Source organism: Anguilla anguilla, chromosome 3 (assembly GCF_013347855.1).
Source record: "Anguilla anguilla isolate fAngAng1 chromosome 3, fAngAng1.pri, whole genome shotgun sequence".
NCBI lineage: Eukaryota > Metazoa > Chordata > Actinopteri > Anguilliformes > Anguillidae > Anguilla > Anguilla anguilla.
In genome coordinates, this window is record NC_049203.1 from 36,317,888 (window position 1) to 36,343,691 (window position 25,804).

At 38.5% G+C, this 25,804-nt stretch overlaps 1 protein-coding gene across 1 annotated transcript in view; it reads left to right on the forward strand.

The window, feature by feature from the left end:
- Positions 1–25,804, forward strand: part of LOC118222801 (titin-like) — a 202,142-nt gene that overhangs the window by 31,198 nt on the left and 145,140 nt on the right. Inside the window, exons 27-46 of the mRNA XM_035408658.1 lie at positions 866–1,129; positions 1,229–1,489; positions 2,974–3,234; positions 3,367–3,630; positions 3,721–3,981; positions 4,165–4,425; positions 4,516–4,776; positions 4,870–5,011; positions 6,968–7,136; positions 7,231–7,462; positions 9,427–9,711; positions 11,656–11,781; positions 11,937–12,131; positions 15,911–16,300; positions 18,450–18,500; positions 19,321–23,145; positions 23,789–24,067; positions 24,304–24,867; positions 25,082–25,363; positions 25,466–25,744. Of these exons, the coding sequence (XP_035264549.1) occupies positions 866–1,129; positions 1,229–1,489; positions 2,974–3,234; positions 3,367–3,630; positions 3,721–3,981; positions 4,165–4,425; positions 4,516–4,776; positions 4,870–5,011; positions 6,968–7,136; positions 7,231–7,462; positions 9,427–9,711; positions 11,656–11,781; positions 11,937–12,131; positions 15,911–16,300; positions 18,450–18,500; positions 19,321–23,145; positions 23,789–24,067; positions 24,304–24,867; positions 25,082–25,363; positions 25,466–25,744 (8,652 nt within the window). The remainder of the gene's footprint in view (positions 1–865; positions 1,130–1,228; positions 1,490–2,973; positions 3,235–3,366; positions 3,631–3,720; positions 3,982–4,164; positions 4,426–4,515; positions 4,777–4,869; positions 5,012–6,967; positions 7,137–7,230; positions 7,463–9,426; positions 9,712–11,655; positions 11,782–11,936; positions 12,132–15,910; positions 16,301–18,449; positions 18,501–19,320; positions 23,146–23,788; positions 24,068–24,303; positions 24,868–25,081; positions 25,364–25,465; positions 25,745–25,804) is intronic.

A 25,804-nucleotide genomic window follows, 5' to 3' on the forward strand; every position in this document is an offset into this window, starting at 1 on the left:
AGACTACACCAGCATAACCCCAGAGGGTTCACTGCAAAATACAAACCACGGGTAAGCCTCAAGAACAGAATGACTAGGATTGCTAAAAACAAGTACATTATAAAAAATTGTAGAGTTCTGGAACAAAGTCTTATGGACAGATGAGATTAGTATTAACCTGTAGGACCTCATCTGTGAAACGTGATGGAGGTAGTATTGGGAATTTCTGTCTGCCACTGGAACTGGCTCATTTGTCTTTATTAATGATGTGACTGGTGATGGCAGCAGCAAAATAAATTCTGAAGAGTACAGGAACATCTTATCTGCTGAGATGCGAAATTCCTCTAAACCCATTGGATGGCACTTCACCTTGCAGCAGGACAGTGACCCCAATCATACAGCTAAAGCAACAAATAAGTTTTTCAGAGTCAAAATATGAAATGTTATTCACTGGCCAAGTCAGTCACCTGACCAGAATCCAAATAAACATGTGTTTCATTTGCTGGAGACAAAACTGAAAGCTAATATCCCCAGAAACCAACATAAATTGAAGATGGCCACAGTACAGGCATGGCAGAGTATCACAAGGGAATACACCCAACATCTGGGGATGTCTGTGGGTTGCAGAGTTCAGGCCGTCATTGAATGCAAAGGATTTGCAACCAAATACTAAACATGAGGTTTTTTTTAAAGATTATGTCAATTCGGTCCCTTAAAATGTGGCAACTATATATTAAAAGGGCTGTAATTCACACATCGATCACCTGATATAGTTGAAAATACCCTCAAATTAAATCTGACAGTCTATATGTTTGTGTATGTGTTATGTGTATGTGTAATATCTGTATTATTTCAGATATTAATGCGGTTGTTCTGTTTATTGCAGCCATTGGCATCTTGACCCCGCTAAAGGATGTGTCTTCAGTGGAGGGCACTAAAGCCGTGCTGGAGGCTAAAATCTCTGCTGCTGATATTAGCTCAGTAAAATGGTATCACAATGACAAGTTGGTGGTGTCCAGTGAAAGAGTCCAGGTGATCACTAAAGGATCCAAGCAACGTCTGGTCTTCAGCAGGACCTTTGCCTCAGACCAGGGGCAGTACAAACTGGTTGTTGGCAGAGTTGATTCCAGCTGCAAACTGACTGTTGAAAGTAGGCAAATAATTTAATACCATAAGAAATATCTTTTTAACATTCAATCAAGGAAATTGAGCCTAATGTTTTTTTGGTGTTGTTGTGGTTTTTCCTTAGGAATTCACATTGTGAAGCATATGGAAGACCAGGTTTGCACTGAAACCCAGAATGTCACCTTTACGGTTGATTTGTCCCACTCTGGTATTGATGTTCTCTGGACCTTTAAGAATCAGCATCTGAAAGCTGGTCCCAAGCACAAGATTGAGGCGAAGGGCAAACGCTATACACTGACTGTCATTGATACCATGAAGGATGAGGAGGGACAATACACATTTGCTGCTGGTGAACAGACATCCAGTGCTAAACTTTCTGTATCAGGTATGTACGAAAACATATAATGATAAGTTGCTTCTAAAATGAAACCAAGAGGGGGACACACTCAATTCACTATTGCACAATTAGTGTCATTAATGGTTTAAAAGATAATATTTATAATATTTTTTTTGATTATGCTCTTGATGCCATGATCTAAACCACTTGAGGATTACATTAAATGTAGCTCCTACTGTTCTTGTGCTCTTTTAAGAGTTGAAAAAAGAAATCAGATCATCATCAGCTTCAGCCCTTATTGTGTCTCCAGTATGCCTCTCCTTTGGGTAGAGTAAGATGGCTGCAGTGGCTTTTAGTCCATATAAGACAAAACAGGGGCATGTGTTGTACAGTTCAGACCCTAGGAACCACCAATCTGCACACTTAAGTAATACTTTGACACTTTGATGTTTCTAATTGTGTAGCACTTAGGTACTTCAAATAAGTGTCCACACAAGGTTCTGTGGGGTTAGGTTCTCTGATTTCTTAATTTGCAGTTATACAAGCACTCACTAAACAAATGATGAGCTGCTTCCATAGGTCTAAAATAAAATAAAAAGGAAAGGACAAAAGAAGAAAGAAATTCATTAGCAAATTAAAAAAAAAAACTTTTTATTTTTATTATTTTGTATTTTCTGTTGCTACGATAAAAGTCATAGTGTAAATTAAAGGATGTGCATTCACAAACAATAGCCACAGTACTGGTAAACAGAATAAGCAATTATTTTGAACATTTCACATTATAAGGTCAAGTGTGTAATCATATAATAGTGCACAAATCTGGATTATGCTCATGATGCAAGCACAAGGACATGTGCTTGGATCATACAAAAGGTGGAAGATGAAATGTTACAAAATGATGGGAGTTTGTGTTTAGAACTTTAAATTGAAACTAATAACTGATGACACTTGTGAATGGTTTTCCAGTACATCTAAAAACAGTTGCAAGAAATCATGTTTTAATCTTGAACAGTTTGGGCCAATTGTAACTGGTAAATACATGCTCCACGTGTTTTTATGATTAATTGTGATCATGGATTGTGCTGTTACGGGATGCAAGATGAGATACTTAGGGACACATAAGGAAGAGATGTGGCCTGAATTGCATAAAGAATTAACTATATATAGAGCACTGTGCAGTCACAGCCCCTTACATGAGCTTGTATTCATACATCTTTCTGTGTCCCTCATCTCAGTGCACAAGTCTGGTGTGAAACAGATTGTTTGAAAGTATGATAAATGATAAATTTTAATTGTACTCTTGAAAATCTTAGAAGAGCAAAACAAATAAATGGTATTAATTATTCCTGAATAAATACTTCGGTATATGCCTTATATTCATAATTAAATAGCTTAACAGTTACGAAAATTACACAATGTTTTCATCCCAAAGACTTGCAATTGCCCATATGTATTAGTATCCCAACTGACAAAATTTAATGACTTCACCATTGTGCCCACTAGAGTTCAGTATTTACCTTCAATTCTTCCAGGTGGTGCAATTAACAGACCTCTCCAGGATGTGACAGTAGCAGAGTCCCAGACTGCAGAGTTTGAGTGTGAAGTGGCCAATCCAAATACTGAGGGGAAATGGCTAAAGGATGGCCGCCCTGTGGATTTCGGTGACAACATAAGGAGTGAGAAAGATGGAGCTGTAAGACGCCTCATAATTGTCATCACTAGACCTCAGGATGTTGGTGAATACACGTACCAAGTGGCCAACTCCAAGACTACAGCCAACCTGAGAGTTGAAGGTACTGTGGCGATCATTGACTTATTGATACTTCCTTATATAATTCAGGTCTATTACTTGCAAACACATTTTCTTCAATAAAATAAAAATAATTAAATATTTGTGATACTTGTTCCGTGATTGTTTTCCATAGCGGTGAAGGTGCGAAAGACACTGAGGAACCAGACAGTCACTGAGACCCAGGAAGCAGAGTTCAGTCTTGAGCTGACCCACACGAATGTGAAAGGATTCCAATGGACCAAGAATGGTATTGAGATCCAGTCCAGTGACAAGTTTGAAATAATAGTAGATGGCATGGTTCACACCCTGAAGATCAAGAACTGTAACACACAGGATGAGTCTGTCTATGGATTCAAACTGGGAAAACTGTCTGCTAATGCCAGACTTAACGTTGAGAGTAAGTTTGACATGCATGGTTTAACAAATATAAAACAATGTAACTGTAATCGTGTGTTCCTGAGATGTACATCTCTCCACTGTCTTTTAGCTATTAAGATTGTGAAGAAACCCAAGGATGTGACCTCCCTTTTGGATGCCACTGCATCCTTTGAACTGAGCTTGTCTCATGACAACATCCCAGTGAAGTGGATGTTCAATAATGTTGAGCTGAAGCCCAGTGAGAACTGCAAGATACTGTCAGAGAGGAAGGCTCACAAGCTGGTCATCCAGAATGTGAACACCCGCCATGCTGGAGAATACACAGCTGTTGTCGGACATTTGCAATGCAGTGCAACACTATATGTTGAAGGTAAGTACTGATAAGTACTTACTTCATGTGAAATTGGACAGTTTTACTATGAAACAGATTGTTTCACCCCTCATTGTTACAATTCATTTTAATATTACATTGTCTGTACACTTCATAAATGTATTTCACAAATTTATATTCAGTTAGATTGCAGTAAAAAAATTGCGTCCATGCTTTGTTTAGCTTTGTGTGTCACAAAAACAATGAAGAACATTGAAGTCCCTGAGACCCAGGTTGCCACCTTTGAATGTGAGGTCTCTCACTTCAATGTGCCGTCAACCTGGCTTAAGAATGGAGTGGAGATCGAGATGAGCGAGAAGTTCAGGATCGTGGTACAGGGCAAGCTGCACCAGCTCAAAATAATGAATACCAGCAGAGATGACTCTGCAGAGTATACTTTTATATGTGGAAATGACAGAGTTTCTGCCACGCTGACAGTCAACAGTAAGTCATATTCTAGTCATTAATTTCCTTTTCTTATTTTATTCTAAAAAATTAAACCACACAATTATCATGTTTCTCTTTGTTTTTCAGCCATTCTGATCACATCTATGCTCAAGGACCTCAAAGCTCAAGAGAAAGACACAATCACCTTCGAGGTGAATGTAAACTATGAAGGAATAACCTACAAGTGGCTGAAGAATGGTGTGGAGATCCGATCATCAGAAAAATGCCAGATTCGCACCAAACAGCTCACTCACTCACTGACCATTAGGAACGTACACTTTGGGGATGGTGGAGAGTACTCCTTTGTGGCCGGGTCTGCAAAAACATCTGCTAACCTTTACATTGAAGGTAAATATATTCTTATTCTGGTTTTGTCTTTTGAATGGCATGTTATTTGCTGTTTTCTTGATTTTCTTTAATGTGATTCACTTTGTTTTTCAGCACGTGTTGTTGAATTCAGAAAGAACATCAAAGACATAAAAGTAACTGAGAAGAAAAGGGCTGTTTTTGAATGCGAGATCTCTGAGCCAAACATACATGTAATGTGGATGAAAGATGGTCAAGAGCTGGAAATTTCTGATAGGCAAGTAATTTTTTTAAACCCCTTTGGCTTTTTCCCTTGTACATACACAGTGCCGTGAAAAAGTATTTGCCCCTTCTGATTTTCTCTGTTATTGCATATTTGTCACACTGAATGGTTTCAGATCTTTAGACAAAATGTAATATTATATAAAGGGAACCTGAGTTAACACGCATTGTAAAAAATATTATTTAATTTATTTAATGAAAAAAGTTTTCAAGCAGCCATATCACCCATGAGAAAAAGTAAACGTAATAACTGGTTGCACCACCTTTAGCAGCAACAACTGCAACCAAACACGTACTGTTGTTTGAGATCAGTCTTTCATATTGCTGTAAAGAAATTTTAGCCTGATCTTCTTTGCACAACTACTTCAATTCAGACAAACTGGTAGGTTTTTTAACACAATCTGCTTGTTTCAAGTGCTGCCTCAGCATCTCTATTGGATTCAAGTCAGGACTTTGAATAGGCCATTCCAAAACATTCATTTTGTTTCTTTTCTGCCATTCCGATGTGATCTTGCCTTTTTGTTTTCGATCACTGGTCTTGCTGCTTAACCCAATTACACTTTTGCTTCAGCTCACAGATGATCAAACATTATTCTTAGGAATTTTCTGGTACAGAGCAGAATTTATTGTTTCCTTCAATAAAAGTCCTCCAGGTCCAGAGGCAGCAAAGCATCTGCACACCATCACGCTACCACCATGTTTGACTGTTCTTACTGTGAAATGCTGGGTTTTTTCCTTATGCCAGACATAACGGGACCCGTGTCTTCCAAAAACTACCACTTTTTTTGCATCTATCCATAGAACATTATCCCACAAGGCTTGGGGATCATCCATGCTTTTGCTAATTTCAGACCAGCATTGATATTTCTCTTGGTTAACAGTGGTTTCTGGTTTGCTACAATCCCATTAGTCCCATTTTTGCCCTGCCCATTTTTTGTTGTGGAGTCATGAACACTCACCTTAGCTGAGGCAAAAGAGGCCTGCAGTTCTTTGGATGTTCTCCCTGGATGAGCTGTTGCTCTACCCTTGGAGAAATTTTGGCAGGCCGGCCACTCCTGGGAAGAATCACCACTGTCCCAAATGTTCTTCATGTGGAGATAATTGCTCTTACTGTGGTTAGGTGGAGTTCCAGTGGCTTAGAAATGGCTTTGTAACCCTTTTCAGACAGATATATTTCATCAACTTTTTTCTAATCTCTTCTGGAATTATCTTTGATCGTGGCTTAGTGTGCTTGTAGAAACTTTGTGATGACTACTTCACTGTGATGGTAAGGTTCAATAATAAAAAAAAAAAGGTTTTGGGTTTACTCAGTTTCGCTTTAAACAAAATGTAATATTAGACAAAGATCTGAAACCATTTTGTGTGACACATATGCAATAGTAGAGGAAATTAGGAAGTATGTAAGTACTTTTTTGTGGCACTGTAATGGTCTCTTTGCATTGATCATTTTTCCAGCATAAATTTCCATCAATTTCATCAATTATGGTGACAATGAACGAAACATAAAATGTAAGTATAAATAGAGATGGTATTGTGAAAGCAAAAAGGCCTCTTGACAAGGTCACTCAGGTCCTTGAAAACATTTTTTATTTTGGTGCTTGAAACTACTTTTTGCGCATACTACTACTACTTTGCGCATACTCCCTGACATTCATGATATGATATTTTACAAAAGCAGTCTTTGAAACCTTTAAAGCCGCCTCTGAATGTCCATGAAAAGTTCTAGAATTTAGTAATAGAAATTCAGCAGAATGCAATTTCCATGTAAAATAAAATGTTCAAAAGGATTTAACTGCACAGAATGCCTTGTAGCTTATGTAGGAGTGCTTTGGCAACAATTGTATAATAATAATAATAATAATAATAAATGGTAGAACCACCATGAGCATTTTACATTTATATTGGTCATCCATATCATTTTATTTATAAAATGGTTATTTTTTGCTTGCAGATACAAAACTACCACTGAGAAGTACGTGCACCGCCTGATGATCCCAACTGTTCGCATATCTGATGCTGGAGAGTATTCTGTGGTTGCTGGTTCAAGTATTTCTAAGGCCCATCTCACTGTGGAGGGCCGTGATGTCAGGATTACAGAACCCAGGGAGAGGGAAATAACTGTAAATATGCTTTTTATAGATCTCTTCAAAAATGAAGAAAAAAGTATAACTTTCATATTTTTATCTGAAAATGTGCATTCTGTCTTTCTTCTAGGTTCTTGAGAAGCAGAGAGCAACATTTGAATTTGAAGTAAATGAAGATGACGTTGAAGCTCGATGGCTGAGAAATGGAACTGAGATTCAGTTGTCAACTGAGGAAAGATTCAGCTATGCAGCTATCAGAAAGGTCCATCGCTTGACCATCACAGAGACCTACCGCAGTGATGCTGGGAAGTACACATTTATTGCTGGCAGGAACAGGAGTGAAATTACTCTGCATGTCAAAAGTAAGCAGAACTTTATTTTCATAGTTCTCACTTAATGATTAAATTACATATTTTTGTTTTTTCTTATAAACATTGATACATTTTACTTAAAATTTCCCCTTGAAAAAGCTGTCCAGTGTTAAAAGCAATTATTTCACATTTTTTGCATTCAAACCTGGCTTGCCAATTCACATTTGTTTATTTTGCTTCATTTGGTTTTCATTTGAGTGTTGACTGAGGGATTTTCAGAGCACATGTGGCTTTACTTCGGTTCATTTTAAAACTGTTATACTGTAACACTTTAAAAAGGAATCCTCTTGTAGCTGCCTTGTTGATGACTAGACACTTATTTCATGCAATCACATTTTATGTAGGCTATGCAAGAGAATGTGCATGTTTCCAAATACCTTTTATAAGTTAATTTATTTTGAAAAGAAAAGGAAAGCTGAATAATTACAAGGTGTCACTAGACAGTGAATACTGTGAATATTTCAGGTTGTGACTGAGTATAAATTAATTCTTAGAAATTGATTGCTTTATTTTATTGAGAATTTAAATGGATTTTGAATTGGAATAGTTAATTCCTAAAGATTTTCATCAATATAGCTATCTTGGTTGGTCTTACAACGGATATGCTTACAAGTAGGTTTCCACTGTGATAGTGACTCAGTGTACAAAATTTGCTGTGGTTATAAACATATGGTTGGATTTAACGGTTCATTAGAAGCACAGTTTCAGGGTGGGGCTATGGGCCATGTACAGTATAGTTGCACTAGTCTGAGAGTACTATGAAAAATGCTTTGGATATACATGATTCTGTCATTTGGTACACTTATGCACAATCTGTTTTTAGGAAGATAGTGATAGAAGTTTGGACCATTAAAGATGTTTTGTGTATTGTGAAGGAATGTAAGCTCTAGGATAGCGTTTTGCTCTGCTCAATTACTCTGGAGTTTATGTGCTGAGTACTTGAACATTTGTACCATAGTATTATATCCAAGGGCTTAATTTTTACATTTGAAATGTTGTTTTGATTTGAAATGATCTAGCAGGGGGTGTCAGGGTTAAAAAATGTTTTTTCAAACGAAATGTTATTTCCTGTATTTTTACACAGTTTATTATGACTACTTATTTACATTTAAACAACATCATTTTTAACATTTTTTGCTTTTCTGCAGCTTTGATCCTCCAGTTTTTAATCATTCTTTGTGAAATTAGCTGGATAATCTTTGATAATTGCTTTACTATACCAGTGATGGAAATATATTCACTACCGGAAATAATTTTGAAAGAAATTGATACTAAATGCTTGACACTGGGCCCAGAGTGCACAAATTACCATATTGGCTTGTGACGTTATTTACTATTTCTTGTGCAGAGAGCGAAAAGCATTCCAAATTGTGCAGGCAAGAGAATCAGCCCCACTTTGTGGCTGATATGGTTGTGCGCAGGCACAAATGTAATTGTAATCATTCGGCCCACAGTTGTCGGTTGGGCTATCCAAACTGTGCCAATTCACCAATATTTTGTGACCACAATTCCTCCAAACTGGTGTTGCACAAATAAGCTTTAAAAGGTGGGGTAAACACCCCACGCAAAGACTATTGAGGTCAATTTAGCTCAAGCAATGGGTGCAAAAAGAATGTGCAATCTGCCGCAATGCAATGTTAGTGAAACTAAGTGTGAATTTACTAACAAATTTTCAAGGAACAAACCAAGCCTTTAAGTGGCTTTTAGATGCGCTCACTTCAGCGCATCTAAAATTATCAAGGAAAATGCAAAATAACAACATCTGTAAGAAACTGGGCATAATCAACATACATCTTCAAATGTCTTCATTAAGTGTGGATAAAATACTATTTGGTCTGCTTTGTTTCATATTATCTGCAGGATTTTCTTTCTGGACAGCCTTTAACACCCAGAAACATGAATATGTTCATTTATACCTGCTTTTTCTCATGTGCTTCATTTCCCATTTGATTCAGTTCCTGAGCCTCCCCAGATCATCAAACAAATGGAGCCCCTATCTGTGGAGGCTGGCAAGCCTGCCCGTTTCTCTGTGGAAGTGAAAGGCACCCCTCAGCCTCAAATTTTCTGGTACAAGGACTCCCAGGCCCTGTCCGCTGGATTCAAGTGTAAATTCTTACATCACAGGGATGTCCACACACTGATGCTCATTGAGGTCTTCCCAGAGGATGCAGCTGTCTACAACTGTGAAGCCAAGAATGACTATGGCGTAGCTACAAGCTCTGCTTCTCTGAATGTGGAAGGTAACAGTGGACAACTACTGCTGCTACTACCAAACTTCTGTTGACTGACACAAAAGCTAAGATTTTTACTGTCCAGGATTTCTTTCCTTGCTTCTCTCCTGTGTTTATAATAAAAAATGTCTCCTCCCACCTTTTTCAGCCCCACCTACACCCCCAAGATTATGCTCATGCACCACCAAAATAACTAGATATTTTACTGTGGCTAGCGATGTCGGTATAATTGCAAAATCTTATTGCAGACAGCTGGAATGTCGTCTCTTTCAAAAATACAGCAATAGTTGCATTCATACCTGTCAGGCAGTCACAAGTACATCAAAATGCTTGTCTGACACATCTGATAGCAAAAAAGCTCCCACTTTGTTGCCATATGCAGGAAAGTTACGGGGTAGCTAGCTTTAGCTAGCAGTGGCTAACGGACCTAGCTATGATAACCACTGCTAGCATAATACCAGTGGGTTTCAGTCTACTTTAGCATGCCTGGAAGCACAGCAAAATTCTCTAACATAAGCACACATACTCACAAACACATACATTCATTACCAAAATTTATTATTTTTATTGATTTTATTTTATTTTATTTGCATGTTTACAGATTCTAGCTTCGTATACCTATTGCAGCAAAGCTGGCTTACAGGCCAGCTCCCTTGGCAACAAAAGCCCACGACCACACATTCAGCCGATGTATGACTTTTGTGAAAAATGCAATGTCTCTCTGACCTCTGGCGTATCCGAAAAAAATACATAACTTATACGGGATAGTCAGATTTTCGGCTGGTAGACTCTAGCTGATAGCTAGCTGGCCCATTTCAGCCAATAAAAGTAGATTGGAATTCTACTCTCCAGCCTTAAGTTCTTACTTTATAAAATATCAGAACCACAGCAAATTCAAATCATGGCCAGCCAGCTAACGTTGCCAAACATAACTGAATTTAGTTTGATAATATCTGCAGCTGCCTAACATTACCAAACACTTGGTTAGTGGTTAGCCACCCAGGCAATCTCTCACTCACCCAGCAGAAAACGCACCATTGTAGTAGTCAATCAATCAATTAAAAGTTTCCTCTTGCGCTTCTCCTTCTTCTTCTATTGGCCACATGCTTTTCAGATACAGTACACAAAGAAAAAAGCATTGTAATTCTATACAGTGTTCTGGAACGTCCTGAACACTTTATAGAATCATAATTACAGGTAGACAAGCAAAAACTAGGCAGAAGTGAACCCAAACACAGATTGCCAATGCATCATAGTAATGACATGCATAGTATGCCTTTAATTGTGATTGTAGTAATCAGAAGTTTGATGCAACTTTTAGAATAGCCAAGCACCAAAAAGAAAATGCTTCCATACCATTTTACTAATGGCTTCTAAAATGAAACACAAAACTGCCTATAAAATCTAGGAGAAATTATTGGCTGTGGCTCAAACAATATAGGATTTAAAGCATTTCAATAGATTTATAATTAAATAGACAAGACTCAGGGAAAGATGTTTACCTAATTAAAGACCTATCCTTTAATATTAATAAATAATAATAACAGCCAACACAGCAGTTGTCACTGGCAACTACATGTTCTCATAGCCAAGACATTTCCAGTCATGTTTGGATATGATGTAAAGCATGTTTTTCATGTAAATGCCTTAAATTTATTAGCTCATGGTGGGCAGTTAATTTATAAGTTTCAAAGAGAAGCAACCCAAAAACTAAGTTTAAAAGTTGCATATTGGTACATTAAATAATATCTAAGGTCAAGTGATGTGGTAAAAATGTATATTGTGCCATTTCCTTGTTCCATTCTGTAAATTTATAAATAAAGTTCTCCCTATAATCCAAATATATTATAAGCAAATATCTTTGTTATTATTATTATTATTATTATTATTATTGTTCTGAAAGCTGCTTTGTGCGTTTTTTTTGTGACTGAGTTTTTTTCTTTTTGTTTGTAGTTCCAGAGGTTATTTCCCCTGATACTGGGGCTCCAATGTCTCCCCCTGTGATTGTTTCTCCAATATATACCACCTCTGCTCAGGAAGGGGAGTCTGCTCGATTCCAGTGCCGCTTATCTGGAGAAGGTACTTTACAGCTTATAATTTCATTAAAGCAATATTGTGTGTATGTGTGTGTGTGTGTGTGTGTGTGTGTGTACCTGCGTGCGTGTGCATATGTGTATGCACAAATGAGGAAATGCATTACTCAGAAAATTAACCCCTTGTCTTCCATTCTCCAGACCTGACCATCACCTGGTACTGCCGAGACAAGGAGATCAAGCAGTCTGACATTTTCAGAATGTCCCAGTTTGATGATAATCACCAGCTGGAAATTATCAGAGTTTACCCAGGGGATGGGGGGGAGTATACTTGTGTTGCCAGAAACTCAGCTGGAATGGTCTCTTGCTCAGCTGTTCTGACGCTTGACGGTGAAGGTAAGTACTTCTTTTTTAATTTACTGTTTGATATGATTTATGCTATATTGTCACATATTGTTTGGCAGATGGCTTACGGTGCTTACACTACATTTACATTACATTTATTTGGCATTTTATCCAAAACAACGTACAATAAGTGCATACCAAATGTCATTGGAACAACTACATGCTTATCTAGTTATTTTTCATGTTCTTCTGATGACTACCTTATAGCATGTACTTACATGTGAAAAGCATTTCCTAATTTCTACAACATACAAAACATAACTAATATGTATGATTATGTTTATTGTTTGTGATTCTCAAATACACTCAAGAAGCACATCTTTTGTCTAGATGTTCTTTTTCCATGATGATTGAGGTGCAGTATCATATCATGCCTCATTCACAGGTAGAAAATAAAACGCATAACATCCTCATAATGAACGTGAACAATGACCGTAGCTATAGTTTTTATTTACAACTATGGGCTAATGACAATCAATAAATGCAGACACTGGCGCTTTTGCTTTTTTACGATACGGGCAAAATGTTGGTCAAACAAACATTACTAAATGCATCTGGAACTGGATTGTGCAATTTCTTCCCCCCCGCTTAAACAGCATAGGTAGCTATAAAAATAGCTAGCTCACTACAGATAAGCTTTAAACACAGCTAGCTTGCTACCGATAAGCTACAAGATAACACCTAGCATACAGCATAGCTATAACAGTGGGCTAAATACATCAGCTAACTTGCTAACGTTTTCTTGCTACATTGGCTACACTATTTGGGGCGATAACAAATTCCGAAAGAAATAGAACAAGCAAGATTATCTGTCCAGTAGAAATTCTGCAAGCTAAAATGTCACTTTTGAAGCCCTTCAAGTTCCTGAGCTCTCGCTGAAAAGCTGAACCAATGTTCACTCAAGTATTGTCTTGCTTGGTTCAATTCCGTTTTGGTCATAATCTACAGTCTTTTCTTGTTTTTTTATTTTTTATTTTTATCAGTGTATGCCATTGTAGTCAAAGGTGGTACTGGTAATTTTTAGCAGACTTTTCTCTGCCATTCTTGTTTTATTTTCTAGGTAAATTACGATGCATGAGTGCAAGCAGGTTAGCTGGCTAACTCATGGAAAGCACACGGAGGCTTAAAAACCTTAAATACAGTTATTTCAGTGTATTAAATAATTTAAATGTATTTAAAAAAAATATAACTATAAATAATTGAGTTCACTGTACACTCTCACTTGTAAATGAGCTTCGCCGCTGATTTCAGCTGGAAGAAGCTTGAGGTAGTTGCAAAGACCTTATGGGATATCCTTCCCGATGAAGGGTACAACAAAAAAATCATCATTATCCATGTTTGTTTTATCGAGTCAGACCCCTGATGCACAATAATTTAGAATGGTGATTAAACTGTTGCCGACTACATCATAGCCAGGCTTATATGGAAAAATAATTCAAACCTCCCAACCGATCAAAACCAAAGAGTATTTGGCCAAGTTGTTGTATAATTAAATAATATTCTATTTGCATTCCCTTATGCATTTCACCAACCAATGGAAATACCTGCAAATTGTTGTCTCTTTGCGCAAAAACTTAAATATGACCTACTTAATCCTCTATTACCTCTTTTCCACCAACGCAGACCTAGTTCTGGTTCTGGGCTGGTGCTAGTGCCGGTTCACAGTTTGTTCAACTTGCGAACCTTCTAAGAACTGGTTTGCTTTTCCATGGGCTAGAGAGCCACGTCATTATGTCACTGTATACGTTTGTATATGTCTCCGCTTTCCCAGCAACATCGTTACCTATTAAAATGTATGTCCTGTAAAAATACAGATAATAAACTGTCTAAATGTAAAAAACCAACTTCATGCATATACATTTAGTTATATTATTACAGCCTTATTTACTATATAAACTTTAAGACTAGCAACACGCTCGGAATTATCTCATCACAACCCATTAAGTCCAGTGGTGCAGACGTTGCTTCATAATTTCAAACTGAGTAACATAATTTCAAATTAACATAAGTATTGTGATTAAAATATCAGTTTAGTGTTAAATTAACATATTGTGAACAGCGATTGTACATATATGCAATATTAGTGATATATTGGCTATTTTTGTGGCCTTTTAGCTCGCACTTTCCCAAGAATTCCATCAATGATTAGATCGGGACTCCGACGGCACCGAAAACCAGTAGATTTCACTGAACATTCGATTGTTTACATTTGTGGGGGTCTGAACCAGTGACATCATAATAGCTCTTACTGGTTGATTTTACGCGCTCATTTATGGCAGTTGGTACTCTCAGAATTCTGACTGATAGCCAGGTCAATATTTTTGCTGGACACTTGATACATCCTGTTTTATAACTTCAAAGTCCCAGGTGAATGGTTTAAATCTATTTTGAAAATAGACACTTCATGCTACAATCATGTTAACGGTGATAAGTGTGCTGTGAAGTTTAGGTAGCAAACAACTATGCTGAATCGTTCAGACGTAATGGACATAGCAACCATACGCTCATATCGCCTAGTTTCACTCACTGTGACCAAGCGGAATCGATAACGATTCAGAAAATATATAACTTTTAAAGATTTAATTGAACCTTCTACTGGGGCTTTTGCCATTTATTGAGGGTGTGACAGAAAATTTTGGTGCCGCTGACTATAATCAAATGTTTTTCACATTTACCGTTAGATTGAGCAAGTACCATTCAAAGTACATTTTTATGGGTTAGTACTGTCAGATTGCGCTAGTTACATTACATTAACCTTGTACGGCGATCAGTAAAGGCTAACAGCACAGTACCACTTAATTCTTGTCAATTCTATCACCACTGTAATGAACTAAAAAAAAAAGCGACAAACTACCTTTTCTGTGAGAAATGTATTGTCGAGCTCACGCGCATACGCTGCTGGAGACATTCTAAAGCTCCGATTTGCCCTCACGGCTATTTTGCGTCGTGCGACTTGGGTTACAACAGTGAATATGTACGGATTCCTAGACGTGCTGATAGCGACCACCCTTTCTCATAATAACCTCAAATACACAAGACAGGACACTTAAACAGTATGCTAGCAAATTTATGTCAGGTTCCATTCATTTATATGGGGTGGTCGATACACATCCCCTTAGCAACTAAAAGCTAGTGCTGAACCACCTATGACTTAATTGCCGGCACAGAAAAAAATTGTGAAAGTACTGAAAAAATAACCACTGGAGGATAACAAGGACATTTTTAACTACATAACTAGGTACAGGTTGTTACCGATATTTTGCCTATTTCATATATAGTTGCAAATCAATTTACGTTTTCCTGTCTGTCGAACGAAGGTGGTCTCACTCTACCTGGCAGTCACAAAGTTTTAGTTGGTCTTGGTTGGTCACGATAATCCTGCCCCCAGCCCCTTATGTAAGCGGTTCTTGGTTCTAGACCAGCCAAGTGTTGGTGTCGCTTTGGAACCAGTTTTCCTTGCCGAGAGCTGGTTCTTTTGCGGTCAAAAAGCAAAGAACTGGTTCCCGATTAGGTACCGGCTCTGAACCGGCCCTCAGAATGCCTTGGTGGAAAAGGGGCATACATGTAGTCTGCCCAGTAACTAGCAAAAGACTACCATGTGAATTTTTATTGCAGATTAGAGTCTTGAGTGTGATAAAGGCTATTTTGCTACATGTAGAACCCAAATACATATTTATAATTTTCACATTAATACGAACATATACATCCATTTATGATGATATGATAATGATTAAAACAGTATGATTAAACATTGTCATACTTCCTTTCAGGGTATAAGCAAATTCAGGACAGTACACCCAAGGCTCAATGGCATGCGTCAACAAGTCTGTCTACAAGCATATCGAGTGTAAAGAAGGAGCCAATTGGCCAAAGACCCGCTTTCATTCAGCCTATTGCAAGCTGCACAGTGCTTCACGGAGAAGTTGCCAGATTCCATGCTCGCGTGTCTGGCATGCCAAAGCCAGAGATCAGCTGGTTTCATAATCAGCAGCTTGTTAAGCCAACAAAAAATGTTGTCTTTCATTTCGATGAGATGACAACAATTGCCACGCTAATCATAGTTGATGCTTTCCCTGAGCATGCTGGACTATACACTTGCAAAGCGACCAACAATTCTGGAGAGGCGGTGTGCACGGCTACCCTTGCAGTAACCAAAGAAGGTAAATTTTTTGTTTGTTGTCAGTAATTTGTGACTGTTTTATTAATCACCCACTAATATTAATTATTTCAATTCTCAGCATCTCTTCTCCACTCGTCCTCCTTCCATTATCATTTTCAGAAATAAGTAGACAGTTTGTAGTAATCTGTTTTACTGTACTTGACTCCATTTTCGAAACTACAATACAGCTGTGAAATATAATTCAGATCCTGCCATTCTTCATTGAATTAATCCACCAGTGGTCAAGAAGATGCCCTGTTATGCAAGTGACATGAACTCATTTTTTTTCACCCATTTTTTTCATCAACCTCTCCTTCCATGAGTCACGAAATCGCATCTATCACTTTGAACTGAGCATGTCAAACATAACCTATCCTTTTTTGAGACTGTTGATCATTGCTTAATACTTTGTTTTTTATTGCTCAGATCAAACAGTGAGAACTGTAGCTAGGCAAAGTGTTTCAAGCACTGGAGAATCCGCAAAACAAAGCATCACCTCTCATTCCTCCTGTGAGGCCTCAGTGACCTCACTTTTTACCCACAAAGAGGAAGCATATTCAAAAAGGTTTCAGTCAGTGGAGGAGCAGTCCCAAAGTGTTCAGTTTGAGACTGTGTCTGAGATGTCCTCAATGAAGATTTCTTCCTCATCTGTACAAAGGGCAGTTGTGCACCAGTCTGTGGACAGATCTGAGATGAGCACTACCAGGAGCCCTGCTGTGCTTCTGAAGCTGAATGATCTCAGAGTGAGAATTGGTGACGTGGCTCAGTTCATCTGCTCCTTTGATGGGCAACCCTTTACTGAGATCTTGTGGGATCATAATAAAAAGAAGGTCATTAACACAGAGAGGATGACATTCTCACAAAATGGAGGAGCACTGTACCTCACTATTCACGATGTCCAGCTCAGGGATCAGGGGTTTTATTGCTGTACAGTCAAAAATAAACATGGCGAGAACAGTACATCTGCACAGCTTGTGGTGGAAGGTGGTTACAAGTTTTCTTCCCCAGTATTGGACCATTTCACTTCATTCTGCTTCAGCTTGGCATTATGTCTACCTTTAATATTTATCCTCTTAATTATAACCAGTCGTAACCATTGTTTAATAACTTGCTTAATAATCATAGATAATTCCTTGACATTTGCGTTAATAGCATCTTCTCATCCTACTAACATTCAGTATTTAAATCTAAAATATCCTCTCACTTTTGTGTTTGATACCTAATAATTTTCCCTAACTTTATTCTCACTCAGCCAAAGAAGCAAATGCCAAAGCAGACACCCCAGTCCCCTGCGATTCAGTCAGTAATGGTTCTAAAACAGACAAAGAGCCCAGTAAAAAGCCCGCTGACCAAGACAAGCAGGAGGCCTCTCAGAAACATGGAACCTCATCGCCCTCTGCCCACAGAATACAGGGGCACATAAGCCAAAATTATTTCTCTGATGTTGTGCCGTATGAAGAACCAGAAATCTGCACTGCCCCCATCCCAGAGTTCCTTCAGAAACTTCCCCCAGAACCTCGTACAAAATGTGGAGATGGCTTGTCTCTCTTTTGTGTTACGAAAGGAATACCCTCTCCATTTGTCATTTGGTTGTACAATCAATTGATTGTTGAAGAGTCAGCATCGTACTCATTGAAACACGATGGGCCCCTGTGCTGCTTAAGTATAAAGAACATTGGTCCTAGGCAAGGCGATACTTACATGTGCAAATTAGTCAATTCTGCTGGAGACGCTGCCTGCAGCACCCACCTCAGGGTGACGAAAGGTTGGCAAGTGCATGGTTTGGTCCTTCCTAATGTTATTTTGAAACTGGCCGTTCATTTCACTGCTGCATCCCACTTTTATTCCACTGGAATGAAAGACTTCTAGTGCGACATCATTTCAGGAAACCTGACAGGATAAGGCATGACAGAGATGAAGATTCCTGCGCAATTTCTTTTCATTTTTCGCTTGGGCTATATATCTTGCTTTTTTTACAGGCATCTTAAAAAAAAGAAAATATGACCTGAAAATAAACAAGCATGTCACAGTCTCACCAACATAGATGCACAAGAAATGCAATTGGGCAGCCACATCTGCTTTTTGTATTGTTTTGATTTTGGATGAATATCTTGGATACATTTTAACTGACAGTTTTTTTCTCTTTATAGTGACAAAAATGGAGCGGGATACTACAGCCAGAATCGAGGAGCAAGTCAAAGGTAAATATTTTTCACTGTGCAATTTACAGTGATCGCAATAGCTAGTTTAAGTGTAATTCCATTCATATGCCTTCGTAAGTCGTCTTTCTTACAAATACCCTGAAAGGCCTGCATGTCTTGGTTGGTATGTACTGTTTTCTTTTGTGTGTATGTGTGTGTGTGTGTGTGTATGCGTGTACGCGGGTGTGCGTGTCTTGCTGTATACAAGTCATGATTGTATCTTCAACATTCAAGATGTTAAATTAATTATTGCATTGTCATATTGTGTACATTTTGAATGAACAATTACATATTATATTTGCCTTGGGAAAAGCCTTTGGGCATCAGAAATATCAAAGTTAATGTTGTGTAAGCAGCTACTCTTCTGTATATTTGATGTGCCAAACTCTGTGTACTATGTAGGCATGGGGTTTCCCCTGCCAACCCAGAACATTGCTGATGGCATACCTGTCATTCTAATCTTATGTTATAATCTTATATTTTGCTTAAAGTTCAAGTGGTATCGCAGAAAATGTAATATTTGGTTGTGATGAATTCTGATTTTAAAAAAATAACTGAATGAAAAACATTGCCATTTCAGGTAATCAGAAAAAAGGTTCATGATGGTGAGAAAGATGGTGTATATTTTGTGAACGTGCTTCTCCTGCCAAGATGCATTCTGAAAAAGCTTAGGCCATTTTTTGGCTATTGTATTCTCTAACAGTTTATAGGATGAACCTCTATGTTTTAATTTAAAAAATAAGTATAACTTTGTACAGTGCCCAAGAGATAATTGTGTGATTATTTTTTTAGTAAACCTAAACCTTGTTATTTTTTACAGCATTTTCTAGCTTCTCTGTGTCAGATGAAGAACAGAGAAAAGAATCCTACAGCACTGGCCTACAATTATCAGAAAAAAGCATTACATCTGAACTCAAGCCAGAGTCTAAACGCTATTCTAGTACATTAGAGAAGAAAAAGGAAAAGCCTGTTTTTATCACCCAGCTCTCACCAGCAGATATCTCAGTTGGAGAGACAGCTAAATTTACTGTCACGGTATTTGGCTTTCCAAAGCCTAAAGTGCAGTGGTTCCACAATAAACAGGAGATTACATCCTCATCAGTTTATACATTTTATCAAGAAGAAAACCAATATACACTGACCATTTCCCAGGTAAAGACAGAAGATGAAGGGGAGTACTCTTGCACTGTCAGCAACAGATTTGGTCAGTCAACTAGTTCAGCATTCCTGCATGTCAAAGCAAAAGAAATTCCTAAATCAGAGTGCTGGTTTAAAGTTTCTGGCCAGCCTCCTTGTTTCACTACAGAGATAGAATCCACACAATGCACTGTAGGAAGTCAAGCTCAGTTTCGATACAGTGTCACAGGGAATCCCCTTCCTGAGGTTCAGTGGTTTAGGGGAAGTTACCAGATTCAGCCCAGTAAGTACTTCATTGTGGTAAATAATCCAGATGGCTCTGGGTACCTTAACATGATGGGTATCCAGCAGGAAGACAGTGGTCTCTATACATGTAGGGCATCCAATGCATCTGGGGAAGCCTCCTGCAGTGCTGAACTGATCGTGTTCCGTGATACTGTCTCTGTCTCAAGTCGACAGGACCACACATTTGCTCACAAGCAGAAAAGTTACAAAGTTTCAATGACAGAGCAAGTCACTGAATCCCGACTGTATTCTGTGAACCTCCCAGGGGAGGCCAGAGCTAATGTGCAGTCAGGACATCAGATGGTATACACCATTGGCACAGAGGATAGGCAGACTATTGCCAGTGAGCAAGTGGATAACTTGCTACAGGTGGGAATATCTTCTGCTTCCCTGCATAGAGAGCAAGTTCCTCACCAAGCTGCAGTGCTGCAGTCTCATGAGATGGAAGAAAGGGTAATGGTGGGACCTACCCAGCTCCATCCAGTTGCTGCCTTACCTACGAGACAGCTGCACATGGCATCCTTTACTCCTGCTGTCCAGGAGAGTCATGGTTTCACAGAGCAGCACTCAGAATACATCCAGACTCCAGCGATAATAGAGTTAGAGCTGACCCGGGAGCAAAAATCGAAAATGATGTCTGCAGTTGTTGAAGAAATAACACCTGTAGCCACTGTGAAAACTGAGTTAAGTGACAGGAAACCAGAACTGATTCAGCCAACTCCTGAGCCAAAACAAGTTGTCACAAGTCACCAAGTAGAAACCAGGATACCAATAATGAAAGAGAAATTACAAATGATTCCCAAGCCTGAAGTTGAAAAAAGTTATAAAGTAAAGGAAGGAATAAAAATATTGTATTCTGCCATATCAACAAGGGAGCATGAAATAGCTGAAGCCCATTCAACAGAGTTATCCTCCTCAGATTCAGCCTTACAGTCTTCATTAGTGAAGGAGTTGTCTAAGCCAGTTCATATCTCTACCAGTGAGACTAAACAAACTTTATCAAAAGAACAGAAATTTGAAATATACAAACCAAAGGAAGAGAAAGCACAAATGCTGAAGGATAAATTAGTTCAATCATCTCTAACTTCTGAAGAAAAGCAGTTGCTCCAATCTGAACACACTGAACAAATTCCAGGTATAGAGAGTGCTATATCTGTGCAGTCTCAGAAGGAAGGGGAAAGAATCATGCATTTGCAGGTGATAAGGGAACAGAATATACTTCCTTCTGAGGACAGATTTACTTGTGAGGCTCCAGTGGCGGAACAAGCAGACACAAGAAAAAGTCCTATTTTAATTCAGACGGCTACTATAGATGAACAAAAATCTGTCACTTGTGAAGAGATGCTTCAGTTTTCTTCCCAAGATGACAAATTTTCCATTCAGCCAACAAAAGAGGCTCCTGTGAGTTTGCATCTCCAGTCTGTTCATTTAGAAAGTTATTTACCCAAAGAAGGCATATTTACTGTTGAAAAGCCCAACCAGCAGGTAGCTGTGCAGAGACTGGAAAAAGTTCGCAGGCAGGCAGTAAACACAGAGGAGAAAAGAGAACTGACAGCTGATTACTGTACAGATCTGGATGTGTCAGTAACAGGTGTGTACCCTGAGCAGGGAACAGAACCCAAACCTCAAACTATTCTTCAGGCAGTTTCAGAGCCCATGCTGCTGCCTAAGGAAATTCCATTCAGTACTGAGGTTAAAGAGCAGCGTGCATCGAAGCAGAAAGAGGACCGCTGGAATGTCATGCATTTAATGACCACAGCAGACAGCCGAACAATAGAGGAGGGACACACTGATAGCTTTAAAGCTGTTGACAAGTTTTCTTGTGAAACTAAGGTAGAACCCAAAGTCCCAGCTGAGCCACTCCACATAGAGGAGAAGGCAATCTCAACCGAGAGCAGTGTTTCTTTAGAAGCAGCAGAACAAGACTTTGCAGTCCAAATTCAAGAGGGTCAGTCAGTGAGACAATCAATATTAGTGGAGGAGAAAAAAATAATCACTGGTGAAATGTCTGGGGAAATAATAAAGTCAGAGACAACTGCTGCTAGTGTTACAACACAATCCAAAGGGGCTTTCCTTGTCCATGAATCACAAGAAAGTAAGACTCTTCCAAAAGAGCTTACATTTGTTATTCAGGCACCAAAATCATTTGGTTTGGACATCCGACATCAGCTTGAGAATGCATTGCAGTCTGCTGTAGCACATGAGCAGCCAGTGCTTCTGGCAGAAGTGGCAGAATGTTTACAAATTTTTGAGGTAAAGGAAGTGAAGGTGCACAAAGAACCCAAGTATGCAATGTTCACATATCTTATTACAACAAGTGGAGCCCCTATAGAAATAACCATAGCATTTGAAGGCGAGTATCCCCAGACTGCTGATTTAAAGAATGAGCTGGGTGCAGCATTCTATTCTGTAATCCATTGTGAACAGCAGGTACTGACCTCAGAACAGCCTGGCACCATGCAAATTGATAGGCCCCAGAGGATACAGGTTAGCAGTGCTCCTTCAAAACAAATGCTTTCATCAACAGTGGAAACCATTACATTTGCAGAGAATGTTGTGGATTTTGCTTCACACAAAGAACATTCTGCAGCTGTCAAGACTGAAAGTCAGGCTTCCTTTAAAACTGTAAAAGCTCATGATCACACTGTGATACAAGAGTCACAAGAAATATTTTACAAAGATTCAAAGACCTCCCAGGTAATGAGGATGAAAGAATCAAAATCAGAGTTCCAGGAGTTTAAGCAGATGACCAGGCAGGAAGTCAAAACTGTGACAGTAAAAGGCTATGAGAGAGATGTGCATGCAGCAGATATAACCACTGATATGCCTGTGGTACCTATCCCAGTTGGGCACTCACAGGATGTGCTTATACAAAAAGAAAGCAGAGAGGAATTTCTGAAAGATGTTACTAAAACTAAACCACCAGAAAAACTGACCAAAGATTATCCAGTCATAGAAACATTTCTTGAAGACATTACCATTGAAGAACATTGCAAGGTTACTTTCTCTGTAACGATAAGATTTGTTAAAAGAGTCAACTGGCTTTTCAATGGAAAATTGGTTAAATCTGGCAAAGAGTTCAAATGTTCCAAGGATCATGATACTTATACGCTAGTAATTGAGAAGGTTATCAAGGAGAAGCACCAAGGAGAATATATCTGTGAGGCTGTGAATGAAGCTGGCAAGACTTCAACATCATCGAAACTCACAGTTGTCTTAAGAGGTTGGATTATGGGGATATAATGTTGATAATTTCTTTAAATAAGCTAACTTTTTAAGTGCATAATGGTGACGTTTGATATTTTGACTAACCGTAAGCTCACTCTTACACCTTTCAATTGTTGACCTTAAGCAACAGTCTTTTTTTTTGCCTCTTCTGAAGTTTTTCATTGCAAAATGTATTGCTGTATGATCATTTTTGTGCCATTACACCGCTCATTCACTTAAATCATTTCAGTAATCACTAATAAACCCTGATTATTGAAATTCCATCCCCAGATCCATTTCACTGCTTGGTTGCAAGCTGTTCATTCACTTTAATTTTTGTTTGTGTAAAAAATTTTACTCAATTTATGTCACGTTTATTAAACATGTTGTGCATCTTCTCTTTGTTTCATCACTGCTGAACACAACTATGTTTGCATGTGTCTTAATTTGACATCACAGTTGCATTCTTCATCAAATGATATTTTCTTCCCCTAACTTTCCACCATTTCTTTTCACAGTCACTCTCAGGATTACTAGTGTATGCATCCCATCTCTCATCCTTGTTTCAGCTGATCACCTCCTTACCCTAATGGCATTTTGTGTCATGGGTCATATGCATTATGTTAATTAGTTTTCCTGTCTCTGTCTCCACAATTCAGTGCCACCTGTTGTTAAGCACAAAGTCCAGCCCCTGGAGATTAATCTTGGGAGCCGTGCCAAGTTTGAGTGTGAGATTGAAGATGCGCCTAATGTGAAGTTCAAGTGGTACAAGTCTGGGACCGAGATCAGAGAGAGCGAAAAGTGCAGGATCATTAGTCGATACAACACCTCCTCAATGGAGCTTCTGAACCCTACTAAAGCTGACAGTGGTCAGTATACTTGCAAAGCTACAAATCAACATGGCAGTGACAGTTGTTCAGCTTCCCTGACCGTGACTGGTAAGTTGGAGTGTACATCTCACTTTACATTATTTCATTGTTAATTTTATTTGAAACTGGGAGTTTGATTAATCAATATATCTCCTTACAGCAGGATTTATTTTGCCTCCTGGTCATTGTTTAAGATAATCCAGTTGATTGTTAGAGTATCATATATTACTGTATGGCAATTTCCTGTGAATTTAGAGGTTGTCTGAAAGTATATAATCCCTTTTCCTTTTTTTGAATTTTTATAGAGGTTTTCCCGCCAGTCTTTGTTACTAAGCCTGATCCCATGACTTTATATGTGGGCAAACAAGCAAGAATTCAGTGTGTGCTTTCTGGCTCCTCCCCAATGAATGTTGTGTGGCAGAAAGGCAACGTTCCAATTTCTAAGGACGCAAACTACAAAATAACCTCTGAAAAGAACAGGCACACTCTTGAAATTGTGAAACTTAGCCTTACTGATCATGGCGAGTATCACTGCAGAGCATCAAACAGTGTTGGAACTGACATGTGTAGCACAGAACTGAGGGTGATTGATAAGCCCAATTTTGTCAAAACCTTTGAATCAGTATCAGTAGCTGTGGGAAACCCACTGCGTCTCGAATGTCAAGTGGATGAAGACACTGGTGTAACCATTTCCTGGACCAGAGATGGCAAGAAAATGCATAACACCATGGATCACAAACTTTCTTTTGAAGACAAACTTGCTATTCTTGAAATTACAAATACAAATCTTAAAGACACTGGGAAATATGTTTGCACTGCTACAAATGATGCTGGAAGCAGTAGCTGCTCATCTATGGTGTCTGTACAAGGTAAGGCATGGGTTAATTTTCAGCTTGATGCAGCATTTGAAGCAGAAAATCTGCAGTTCTGGAAATTAACAATACAATGTGTGACAGTAGATAAAATGGCTGAAAAGAAAGCTTCTGACTTAAGCCGCCTCTTGAAAAATCTTTGTCACATATGTGTTTCTTCCATTTGCACATTAACTTTTTCAGTGACTATGCAATTAAATTCTTCCTTTAGAGCCCCCAACTTTTGTTAAGAGACTGGAACCAAAGATCCTCTGGAAACATGGTGTGACAGCACGTATGCAGTGCACAGTTAAAGGCTCCCCTGAACTTCACATCACCTGGTTTATGAATGGCCGTGAACTAATCACTGGAGAGAAGCACAAAATCAGCTTCAAAGATGGCCAAACAGTTTTGGAGATAAATGGTGTTTCTGTGGCAGACAGTGGAAATTACACTTGCGAAGTGTTAAATGAAGCTGGTTGTGAAAGCTGTAGTACTCTGTTAATGATAAAAGGTGTGTGGCAATGCCTGTTTTTGTTGACATTCAGTTTCAAAGATTCAAATGTAATTCAATTCTGATTATGTGAATATATGATGTTGTCTTTTCTGTTGTTAGAACCCCCCTCTTTCAGAAGAGAATTAAAAATGGTGGAAGTAGTTAGAGGAACGACTGCCATACTTGAATGTGAAGTTTCTGGAACACCTCCATTTGATATCCACTGGTTTAAAAATAAGAAAGCAATTTCCACTGATAAAAAGAATAAGATCACTTCCCAAGATGCCATTTCCTGCTTGGAGATAAGTTCATTTGAAAGTACTGATGTTGGGGACTACCAGTGTTCTGTATCAAATGATGTAGGCAAAGTCTCCTGCACTTCATTAGCTAAATTGAAAGGTTAGTGAAGATAACTGTTTAAATTGAGCATTTGTTTGTATAGAATTATTGGAATTTTGA